The sequence below is a fragment of the Pelodiscus sinensis genome, chromosome 9 (genome assembly GCF_049634645.1).
Source record: "Pelodiscus sinensis isolate JC-2024 chromosome 9, ASM4963464v1, whole genome shotgun sequence".
Lineage (NCBI taxonomy): Eukaryota > Metazoa > Chordata > Testudines > Trionychidae > Pelodiscus > Pelodiscus sinensis.
Genome location: NC_134719.1, coordinates 35942305 through 35955033, shown reverse-complemented (window position 1 = coordinate 35955033; position 12729 = coordinate 35942305). Strand labels below are relative to the sequence as shown.

Genomic DNA, 12729 nt, shown 5'->3' with positions numbered 1-12729 from the left:
GCAGACTCCAGGTTAAAACATGGGATGGTCTAGACAGTACTGGGTCCTGATGTGAGGGCACGGGAGTGAACTAGATTATCTCTGGAGGTCCCTTCCAGTTCTAGTGTTCTGATTCTATGGAATTTGTACTTAACCCCATGAGAATAAACTGCGGAGACTAGAAGGATATGACTAAGATACAGGTTTTCTGCTTTTTCTGTACCTTTGAAATAGCCGGCATGTTTTGTCTACCTTTGCAACACATTGTTTCTGCTGTACCATTTCAGTGTAGAAACTTGCTTATGATCCACTGACTAATATGCTTAAATAATATGCTTAAAAATCTGATCTAAGGTTGCAGTTGGATGGGGATCTGAAACTTATTTATACTGATAGGAGGGCTTTTCCTGTTGTTGGTATAGACATTTCAGCTCAATCTAGCACTGTCTCCACCAGCAGTTAGCCTAACCAAACTATGTTCAAGGCTGTGGATTTTTCAGGCTCTTGAGTAAGGCCTGGTTTATAGTAACTACCTTATTTGCCTTCTCTAACAGTAGCATCTCTGGGAGCCCTCCTGTTAACGTTAGCAGCAGAAGGGGACACTTAAAACTGTAGCTGGCGTCTTTAGCATGAATAAAGTATTCACATCAAGCAAGACATCCTGGGTTTGTGAAAGGCCCTTATTTCAGGGCCTCTTCTGTTACTGAATTCCTGCTTTTGATATTGGACGTTTTCTGATTACTCAAACTCATAGGCTACGTCTACATTGGCCCCTTCTCCGGAAGAGGCATGTTAATTTCCAACTTCAGAATAGGGAAATCCGCGGGGGATTTAAATATCCCCCCGCGGGATTTAAATAAACATGGCCGCCGCTTTTTTCCGCTGTCTCTTCGAAATGCGAGAGCTAGTGTTTGAAAGGGGCAGTCATGGAGCCCAGGGCAGCTGGCTTCACGGCTGCCCCTTTCACATACTGCTTTGGGATTGTACCACACAGCTGTCTGATAGAGGTAGCAAGGGGGAGGAGGGATCATTTAGTCCACTGACTATCCAATAAGCATTTGCTTATCAGCTAGTGGACCAGTCTTTAATTTCCCTACCGGAGATCAGCTGGAGTTCCCAGCTATCTCCAGATCCTAATATGCTGTCCCTTTGAGATGCTGACGTGGCATTTCCAAGGGGTAGCACTGTATGGAGCCGGGGGTCAGCTGGGGACTCTAGCTGAACTTGGGCTCCATGCAGTACTGCCTTGTTGAAATGCCGTGGTGGCGTATCAAAGGGGAGGTGCATGCGATTAACCACTATTAAATTTTTTAAATCCCTTGCCAGCTGTACTATTTGTCTACCAAGTCATTCTGAAGTATCTGCCTCAGTCAACAGAATTAAAACAAACTTGGAAGGAAATGTCCATCACACCTGTGAATTAGCGCTTTACTGCAGTTGCTCCTGTATAGGCTTGCATAGGAGTTCAATCCCTATGAAGGTAAACAACTGTGGGCACTCAGATGCAATAAAATACTTAACCAACAGTCTTCATAATACTGCTTTTATGTCATATTGATCAGTTTTAAACTACTTTCCTGGAAATTGCATTTTTTTTAAATAAACTTGGTCATTAGGACTAGGTCATCCTAGTCCAACTGAATTCTGTGTATTTGAGTCTGATCCTGCACTACTGTTTTGTTTTTCTCTATGATCCAATGAACTACTTAATTAGCATGTAATGTGCAAATTAATTTCCATTTTTAGTTGTTTAAGGAATCACGACTCTGAATTTAGTGGATAGTGCACAATGTAGGAACGAGGGAATATCCACATACAGCTTAAAAATACACTTCTATAAATTTCATTCTGACTGACTAGTTGAATATATAGTCACAAATACCCATTACCTGTTTCCTTAAGACCAAGCTTTGTGCACAATTAGCTTGATTTCAGACTACATTACTTTGGACTACTTTAAAACTGATTAGTACATTAATCCTGATGTCAGAATGTAATCAATTCAGGTTATACTCTCCCACTCAACTTCCCTGGGACAAACCTGTACAGATAAATTAGTGCTGCAAATATGAAACATTGTCAAATACGGATTCTTACCTGCAACATCCCTTCTGACTTTAAAGTTCCTCACTAAGTAGTCTGTGCGCGTGTTAACTACCAAATATTACCAGACCTTTATCCACAGAAAAGCTACTGTAAGAATAGTGTTATTGCACCCTTCATCACAATGTCTTAAAGCTGGTCTTAGAAGGTGTAGGTTTTTTTTTTTTTTTTTTTAAATATAACTTCCCTCCCTCTATCATTCTACAAAGATTTAATGAGTCAAGGCCCTGAGGACATGTCTACACTAGAAGACATTGACCCTCTGGAGGTTGATTGTTTAGCATTTGATTTAGCAGGTCTAATGTAGACCTACAAATCGAACACTTGAGAGCAGCCCCCACTGGCATCTGGTATGCTTCGATCTGCAAAGAGCAAAGGAAGCTGCCTCCTGCTCTGTGGATTCCACCATGGCTCAACTAAAGGTAAGCTAGTGCCAACTATGCTTTATGCATAGCTGGAGCTGTGTACCTGCAGACTGTGTCTACACAGGGAATATGTCTGTTTTCGGAACAGTTTCCAAAAAAGTGGGCATGTTCTTTTGGCAGCCCTGTATTCTTCATTTTATGAGAAATAAGTGCTCTTCCGAAAGAGATTTTTCCCATATTTGGCCCCATGTAGACCGGCCAAATGTCAGAAAAGCCTCTTCCGAAAAAATAGGAAAAAGGTCTAGACAAAGCCTAACATGACCTACCTGGGCCTAGAGTAGATCAAGCCTTACTTATCCAGACTCATAGAAATTCCATTTAGTAGTATAGACTTTTCACTGAGGGGGGAAAAGGTACTCTTCAGCATTTACTGATAACCTCCCAGCTGTAATTAAATCTTAATGAATCCATTTTGTTCTGTAGACTAAAAATTGAGAGGATGTTTGTTAGAATTCTTGAGAGAGCATTTTGGAAGTAATCTCTTTGAGTTCTTTAGAAGGGATGTTGAATCCCACTTTAGCAACAGGTTTGAGTCTACCTCTAGAGATTGTAATCTAAGTAATGGAAAGCAAAGAAATGGCGAAGACACCTCTAGGGATCAGATTTTCCTTTTTAGAGCCCACAAAGTATAATTGGCCAACCTCGTTTTACAGCAACATGTCAATAGCATCCGCAGTAAAATAGTGAAGACAACTTAACGTAGGACATCAAAAGCCTGAAGGCATTAAAGTTGGCAGTTGCACCTGAAAATATTTGATATTTAGGTTTTCTAAAATGCCTTTTACAGTTCAAGTAGGCATTCTTTGAAAGATGTAGAAGATAGATTCTGCCTATTTCATACAAGTTCTTGTTCCTATTTAATGTCTGTTTCCACTTCTAGCAGATGTAGCCATGGAAAGATGACAATGCATAAAATAAACTCACCCCAAACAATAGGAAACCCTTAAAGATATATGTGGGAGAACATGGAGATGAAATAAGGATGAAAGACTACTGTAAACTTGGTCCGGGAATTAAGTGCAATATAGTGTAACTGTTCAACACACCGAAGTGAGAGGAGGTATCTAGTCAGTAATCCATGAACTTTAATGTTACTCAAGTTCTTCAGAGTAAGTCAAGAAAATAATCTCTCCTCTAATGGTAATACAATACAAATTTATAGAACTATACACCTAAGACAAACTGAAAATCTAGGACTGTCGAAGAAAGGAGATGCTGTTATGTAAAATAGTGAATGGCTGTGTATACTTACAGGAAATCACAAGACATCAGAAATCTGGTAACTGTAGGAGGAGTCAGAGCTCTCCATTTTTAAAAATAGGAATATGCACAAGGCCAGTAAAATGGTATCTTTTATTGGACTGGCTTCTGTTGATGGAAGATGCAAGCTTTCAAGCTACATCAAGCTCTTCTTTAAATTCTGACTAAGACCTGAAGACCACTTCTGTGTTGCTCCAAAGCTTGTACCAACTAGAAGTTGGCCCAGTAAAATACTACCTCACCTTTCTCTATATATATCCTGTGATGAATACGATTATAACACCACTGCAAACAACTCTAGAAGATACTGTACTTCAATATCAAGTCTACTTTTCTTTGGCATTAGGTCCCTGCATTGCTTTAGATTTATCATTCTAAACTATATTTCTGTTAGAGATCCTATGTTTATTCCTATTTTAAAACGTCTTATAAAATAAAGTTGTATAAATTATTTTTTAAGCTTCCCTATTGGTATTTCAGAGTCTTTTCAGCAACAGACTATACATAATGTGCTGTCACATGAAAGAAAAAACATTCAACAAATAGAGATCCTGTGGGTTGCTAATATCTATATGATCACTAAATTTTCAGTGAAGGACTATTTTCAAGATGACTGTGTGAAATGTGTGGTTGTTTAATCAGGAAGGACTCTGGAGTATATTATATGCCATCCTCTACTTGGCTCAAAGGCTGCTGATCTAACAATGAGGACATTAGGTCAGAGGACTAGCCCTACAAGTTGTCCTGAAACTGTTTAAGGCAGGAGTGGGCTAATAGTGGTCCAAGGGCCAGACATGGTTCATCAGGATTAGCCCCTGGTGGACCACCAGGCATTTTGTTTACCGTAGCATCCTCAGGCATGGCTGCTCACAGCACCCATTGGCTGTAGTTCCCATTCCTGGCCATCAGACGCTGTGAGTGGCCGTACCTGCAGATGCTCAGGTAAACCAAGTGCCCCTCTGGGGACTAACTCTGATGAACTGTGCCCATCCCTGATCTAAAGGTAGGGTGGATGCTTAAAGGAAGAGGCAAAGACAGAATACAAATGAATCAATGATATCAAAGATAGGCTACCAGATTTACCTCTGTCACTGCCAACTGGGTAGAACAGCTGTTTGTAGGTGCAGGCTCTCACCCAGTAGGAATTCACTTTTGGAAGCCAAAAGAGAAGTAAAACAACTACATTTAGGACTCCCTCACAAAGTACCACCATAGTTTCATCTACTTCTGCTGAACTGAGATGTACATATGACTGGAGAAGCTTCCAGTGTCTGGTTAAGCTATATTCCACTTGGGTCATTTCCTTGGTATAGTGGAACCTAAGAGTTATGGACACCAGAGTTACAAATTGACCAATCAGTCCCACACATCATTTGGAACCAGAAGTGTGCAACCAGGCAGCAACAGACATACAAAAAGCAAATAAAATATAGTACTGAGTCAGACTGTTAACTACCTTTTAAAAAGTTAACCAATTAAATGCTTTTTTAACCAGTTTACCATGGCGTAGCCCTCTGCCCGCAGTGCACGGTGGTGAGCCCAGCCAGAGCAGCCCCACCGCACGGCAGCTGGAGAGGCTGGGCTGGGCCCACTGCGCTACAGAGCAGGGGCGTGCTGGGCTGGAGCAACTCACACCTGGCTAGGCTGCCAGTTACCCTTTTGTATTCCTAGAGTAGTAGGTTAAATGTAAACTCAAACTAAGCAGCAGTATTTTTCTTCAGGCTAGTAAAGTTTTAAAGTTGTATTAAATCAATGTTCAGCTGTAAACTTCTGACAGAACCACCATGAAGTTTTGTTCAGTGTTATGAACAAGTCAGTGTCAGAAACTACTTTCATTCCCAAGGTGCTCATAACTGAGGTTCTACTGTACTAAATTCTCTGGATGCTGCCTTGTCCCATTGGAAGAACCACACTAGGGAGCAAAAGGGCAAGTAGTCCCCATAATGTTTCCCTTGTGGAATTTTCTGCCCAGTGCATGGATTTTCAGGCTGGGCTTGCTGTCCACATGAAAGACTGCAGGAACTGCCTCCCAAATCCTCAGTTCTGAGACAATCAGGAAATTAAGTCCATCTTCATAGAGGACCTGTGCCTCTGGCCACGCCACTAGTAGTATTAGGGCTTTCACTGCCAGTGGCGCTCAGAAATCCCTTATATATAGTCTTTGGGAAGGATCCCACCTGCTATCTGTTCCCCTCCACTGCATAGATCCCCAGACATATAGAGAGTTAATGTCTGGCTGAAAAGGTAGAAATAAGAGAATGCTGACACAGATTGTCTAAGCCTACTTTTCCTGCGGCAGGGAGGATCCATAGATCTCAATGGAATGGTCTAACTTTACAAGATAAGAAAATTGTCCACGATTGCTTTTGCTGCCTCTGAAATTTGCTTAGTTACTAAACAAACTGTCCTCAACCGATGAAGGTTTTTTTTAGGGCAGCAAAGAAAGGAAATTTCACTTACCTGCAGAAATATCTCATCTCCTAGACTGAAACTATCTGTACTGCCTGTATATCTCTGCTCGAGACATCCTATGTTCTCCCATGCAATCCTGCCTTCAAAACAGGAAATTAAAACAGCTCTGGAAAAAAAAAAGATTGTGCAGCACTTACTAAAAATCAACCATCAGTTCTAGAGTTAGGTGAATTCAGAAAACTCACTATAATATCCCAATCTTTTGAAATATTTTCCAATTTCCTCCAAAAAGGTGGAAAAATGGATCCATGTATCTCTCAGAACAGAACAATTTTGACCTTATGAAAATGTATGACATGCAGGATCTAAACCCAACCCCAGAGCTGAATGAACTTCAATTGTGCATAAATAAAAAATGCTCTTCTAGGATTTTTTATTATTAAACTTTTGTTAATTTTATCATCTCTTCTGGAGGCTCCTTCCCCCTCTATAAATCTTAGGTATCCATCCTTTGTCATCTCTTTATTTACTCTCTCACCATTAGGTAATTTCCTTCATGCCAGTGCAACTTCCTCATCAAATTCTCTTCAATCATATCTGCTTCTTTAGGACATTTCATCCTATGATCTTAGATCAACATCAAGCATCCAACTGATTTTCCCTGCTTTCTGTCACATACAAAATGTTCATTTTTATTTAGAAACCTTTGTACATCTAGAGATTTTATCTTACATCTGCCATGTAGAGAGGATAAAACATCTGTTCATAATTTTTTTCTCTATTTAAAACCATTCCTCACCAAGACCGCATGTACCAAAAATCCCTCCCCAAACAAACAAAAAAACAACCTCAACTTCACATACCTCAAACTTCACATACCTCATAGACATTATCTTGTCTGAAAGAAACTGGTCATAATTTCCTTCCAAGGGTTTCAATGTTGCTCCTGAATTAAGTGGTTATAAAGGGATATTAAATAGCTCAAATGGGAATGATCCAAAATAATTTTTTTTTAGTTCTGTGCAACTGCTGACCCAGGAATTACTGGCTGGTCATATTTTGGGTCCATACCGAATTACTGCTGGTCATGTGAAGAGATTTATCAAGAGGGTCCGAAAGCAAAAGGATAGCACTTGTGGACTCTCACCTGTTTTCAAGCAGCACCATAAATCTTACAAGAGATTTGTTTATTAATTCAACTTTTATAAAACATGTGAAATACTTTTACATTTTTAATAAAATCAGATATGCTGGAAAAATCCATATATAAAAAATTAAACAATAATTAAATACCTAATTATCTCTTGAGCACAAAAGGTACAAACCAGGGTTACATATCTAACAGGTCCTGCCATCTTCATAAAAATGTATGTAAAATGTACTCTTCCAACAAAGTAAATGAGGCACTCTTGTTGTACCTTTGCATCCAGGATTTTCTTTAGTGGGGAAAGTAAGAATACAAAGAACCCTGTTTTGTATTCTGCTTTTCAATAAATTTCTAACTCAGTTCATTAAGAGTACAAGTAATGAAGACACCTAGCACAGTCATTCATAATCAGAATAATAAACTGAAACCATGAATTCTAACCTAAGAGCTTAGGAATTTCCATCGACTACTCGATTAGTTGATGGGGGGGCAAAGTGCTACCTATCCCAGCTGCAGCTCTGCAGTTTAAATGTAGTAGGAGCCAGGCATGCAGCAGCAGCCCAGCTCTTTAAACTACATTTAAACTGCAGAGCCACAGTGGGTTAGCTCCTAGGGGTGGCGTGTGGCTCTGCATTTTAAATGTAGTAAGAGCCAACTGGGACTGCTTAGTCTTAACTAGACTCCTAAATCGAACTCGGGAAGATTGATTGTGGTAGCAGTGATCTTCCACAGCGTGAAGATGTGGCTTAGTGTTCAGAAAGACAGGAGTTTGTACACTTGTTATAAATAACCAAAACTGCACCTGATTACCACCAATTTGTACTCCTGCTTGGAACAGTTCCCTACCTTTGATTAGCCACTCGGGTCAAAAAGAGGTGACAATATCGATTTTTGTGCATGACACCATTTAACAGGACATGGAATGGCTGCTGCAGAATATTTATCGGCCAGCCTTGGTTGTATTGAGAAGTATATTTTGTTCTATGGAGGCAGCCATGCTGAGTTCTGAAGACAATGATTCAGATCCTCAGCTGACATAAATTGTCTTAGCTCCACATTCAACTGGCCACATTTTTCTCTGAGAGCTTGTTTTCACAGCAACAATTACATCAAGTTAGTGCATTCTAAAACTGAAACCAGGGAGTTACAAAGTAATTAGGATAACAAAATGATTGGATTAGCTGCTAATGACTTGTAACATCAACTGTTACAGCCCCACAGCATTACTAGCTTGAGCTTCAGCATCACTCCAGTCTCAAACTATACCATCCCTCTCCTACCCAAAAAGTCTTGAGCATAAACCAACCTTTGTCTACACTACAAAGTTGAGACAACTTACATTCCGTGACTGTACAGCCACCGCTGCAATTAAAGCGCTGCTGCATGTCCACACTATGCTCCTTGTGTTGGCAGAGTGCATCCACAATAGCAGCACTTGCATAGACACAGAGAGCAGTGTGGGTAGCTATGCCATTGTGCAACTGGCTTCAGGACTTTTTTGGAAAGGGTTTGCAATGATTCATGGGAACAGGGTCAGCATCACATGGTGCAGGTTTCTCATCCCATCATTCCATGGGCATTATACTAGGCTTCCAGCTGCTTCTCAGCTGCACTGACAACCTGCAAGTTTGTCATCTTTGTCAGAATGCATGGATCCTGCACTGTTCTTCAGCACTTGGCTGTGCATTATGAACACAAAGCTGTAAGAGGAGATCAATGGGAGGGTGCGAGGAAGCTATTCACCAACACGCTGACCCCTGCCACCTCCTGGTAGAAATGGCACATCTGTGGGTCCACACCAAAAGGTGACTAGTTACCTCCCTTCCCTTCTCCTATACCTGCTGCAGCTGAGTTTTACATAGCGCTGCTATATGACACTATTGTAGCCCTTCTCCATGTCCCAAGCAAGTTTCTGTGGTTGTTAACTGACTGTACCTGCACAGCCTTGTCTCCCCTACAGATTCAAGAGATCCACCACCTCCTGGGTACTCAAGGCAGGCTGCTGCCTGAAGTGGGCATGCTCAGCTGAGCAGTTTCTATGGGAGCTCTCCACCCTGAGCAAAAAGGAAGAACAAGTTCAGAAATTCCTCAGGCTCTCACAGGTCATCAGCATTCACTTATATGCCACTGGCTTACGTCAACCTTTTTGAGCAGAATTTCACAGGCCCTCCCCTTCCCCCCGATCCACTTTTGCTAGTCCAAATGGCTAGTGGCTTCCTGCCACTCTAACAGTTTTTTAATGGTTAGAACAGGGTGACGTATTCCAAAAAGAGAAAAAAAATGTAAGAAATGACTGACCAGTTCATAAGCTGACTCCAGAGGATAGTTGCAGCTTCTCAGCTTCAGCGTAGGCTGAGAAACGTGCAGACTGTAGGGCATGGAGCTACTCAGGTCCCATTGGCTGCTGTTTGCCTATATTGCTTCCTCAGTTCCTGTCCTTTCCATCTCCTGTCCAGCCACAGAGCCAGGAGGCTCTTGTGCCAAAGGGAGCTCTGGAACTGCCAGCTCCTCAAGGGTGGAATTTCAGGAGGGTGGGGGCAAGGGCAGAAATTCGGGAGCACGGGGGGAGGGCGGGGAAAGAGGAGCAAATAGGTAGCAGCTGTGCGCTCCAGGTTGTGGCTTGCTTTTGATCCCATTACCAAGATGCTAAGGGAGTGAGGGGAAAGTGCTTGCATCCCATCCATGCCTCTCACACCAGCCTGGTATGAAAGGCATGCATGGCCTGCAAGCACTTTCTCCACACTCCCTTAGCTTCCTGAGAATGGGTTCAAAAGCAAGCTACATCCTGGCATTCACAGCTGCTGCTGCATTCCCCACTCCCCATCTGTGTGCCCGGGGCATGGTGGGAAGGATAAGACAAGTAAGGATTAGGCCCACTGCACTAGGCCTGATCCTTACTTTTAAAAATCTTCCTCAGACCCTCTGCAGCTCTCGTGGACCCCAGGGAGCACAGGCCACTGATTGGGAACCAATGACCATAAGTGATGCAGCAATACTGTGTTGCTGATACTGATACTTTGTTGCTCTATGCTGCCCTATACTCTGTGGCTCTCATCAAGGGGGTTTTCTCATCAAGGCGGTTTTATTATGTCGTGTAGCAGGCGAGTTAAAGCGGCAGGAGGAATACTGTAGTGTGCACGACTAGATAGTTAGGTTGATGTAAGCTGCCTTATGCTGTCAAAACTATGTATTGTAGACATGGCCTAAGTCAAGCTAGAGATTTGTGTGTGGGGATGGGAGTAGAAGGCTAACACTGAAATTATAACTTAAGTTAATTGTACTGTAACTAACACGGCTACATTTCTATCACTATTGTGCTGTAAAGACACCCTTACTCTTCTTCCAAATCTGAAACCGCATCTTGAAGGGGCTTCTCTTTTCTTTCACCTCATCATTTTTAAAACAGTGGAAAGCACAATCAAACAACATGTCCACTTAAAAACAAGTACCAGATTCTCTGCTGCATCTGAGCACTGCGCAGTGCATGACAGCAGGAAATCTATACCCGTTCCAGTGGGAGTTAGAACCACCTAGCACTACACTAACTTACACTTAAGGACTTCTGAGCCTTTATGCCAATGGAAGGTCAATGTGGCTGTGTGGAACCCTGCCCATATTCCTCATCTGCACCTCTTCATCCTTTCTGTGCTGGGTGTGGGAAGGGTGGCTGGCACAAAAGCCAGCTCTGCCTGCTTTATTCCAGCACAGTTCACTGCTAGCCATTCATGTGCTTCTGGTGTCAGTAGCAATAATTAGTTTGAAGTGATGAAAGAACTGGGTCTCAACAATTTGGCTACTGCAAGAAATCACAAAGTAGAAAATAATATTTACAATCTATTGCCATTCTTGTAGTTCAGCTGGGAGACAAGTTATTTGATGTCCTCACTGCTTTGTCTTTGTTCCTGTCTCACCATAGGCTGTAGTTCTGTACCATCTTCACTGTTTGGTGGGGTCTTTGGGTTTCTGTTTTTTCTCCCCTCTGTTAGCTTGGTGCTTTGATTCACAAAACTCTACAAAATAAAAATAAATGACAAGGTCATCCAAAAATTTACACTTATATAATTCAATAATCTGGTGCAACACTGAAAAGGAGGACAATTAGCATGGAGCTCTAAACCCTTCAACTAGCTGGTTCCCAGGTGGATGACACTGGAAATTAGCTCACATATAGTGCATACTCTACAAAGTCCAGTGGGATGTCTCTCTACAACAGTGGTTCCCAAACTTTTTGGCATCATGCCCCTTTTCTGATTTTTGAAAAACCCTCATGTCCTCCCCACCCAAAAAAATAGCAGCAAAACTTTGAGAAAAAGAGAGACAGACAGAGAGAGAGAGGAAAAAGAACTGACTGGGGCAGCAAAACTTGATGGGGGGGGGAGAAGAGTCTGGGTCGCCTCGCACCACCCCTACAATGTCTTCATGCCCTCCAGTTTGGGAACCCATGCTCTACAACCTCCTTTACCGGAAAGCTTCATTTCCCTCTAGCCACAAGGACATGGCAAGCTGCATAGGGCACTAAAGCTAAAGTTGGAGAGTTTGGCAGTAGGATTAGGAAAGGGACTACAAGTTGGACCTCCCTGGACCAGCACCTTCAGAATCTGACTGGTCCTGGAGGAGGGATTTTACTGGACCAGGGGAGGTCATTTCAGGTCCCCTGATACCAGCCACCCGCCATTACATGGGCTTCTTGGCTCCCTCCTCAGCCCAGCTGAGCCGCGCACAGACTCCCTGCCCCCCCTCGCTGCCCAGATGAGCCGCACGCTGGCTCTTGGCTCCCCCCACAACCCAACTGAGCCACACACCAGCTCTCAGGCCCTCATCCCCCATACAGCACACTAAGACTCTGATCCTGGAACATGTGCCAGACCACGGGTGTTGCCGGACCAGAGAATCCCAGATTTTAGAGGTGCAATCTGTAGTTAGCAGTGCAGAGCAGTGTAGGTAGGGAATGGCTATAAATTGCCTCCTTGAGGGAAAAATTAAAAATAGACATGTTCTGAACTCAGACAAATGTGACTGACAGAAGGAAAAGACTCTCATTTGACAAAGGAAAAGTTTGGAGGGCAAGACTCCAAAAGTTCCACACTCAGGAATGTTACACTATTCATGGCAGAACTTAAGCACATGCATAGCTTTTAGCATGCAGTTTAGTGCTGTCCTAAATCAGGGCTAAAAACCAAACCACTATCTTCTTTTGTCCAAATGGTTACATTCATTATAGGGACTTGGGTATTTAAAAAAAACAAAAAACAAAAACAAAAAACTTAATTCTGTGAACATTACAAGGAATGTAACAATGACTATTTCAAATCAGATACCATAGCATTTTTCCTGAAGAAATCCATCCAGAGCATCTGTATTGTACGGGTTTTTCTGGTTGCTGAATTTACTTTTCATGGACCA

General features: G+C 42.3%; 1 protein-coding gene across 3 annotated transcripts in view; it reads right to left on the bottom strand.

Moving 5' to 3' along the window:
- SLC44A3 (solute carrier family 44 member 3) overlaps positions 1 to 12729 on the bottom strand; it is a 94404-nt gene that overhangs the window by 21674 nt on the left and 60001 nt on the right. Inside the window, exon 16 of one of the 3 annotated variants that reach the window (XR_012905961.1) lies at positions 6228 to 11336. Coding sequence is in view for 2 of the 3 variants with exons in the window: in XM_075936568.1 (XP_075792683.1) it covers positions 11196 to 11336 (141 nt within the window). In the remaining variant the exon portion in view is untranslated. Of the gene's footprint in view, positions 1 to 4266; positions 11337 to 12729 lie in introns of those variants that run through there. The other 2 variants (XM_075936568.1, XM_075936569.1) reach the window with 2 other exon arrangements.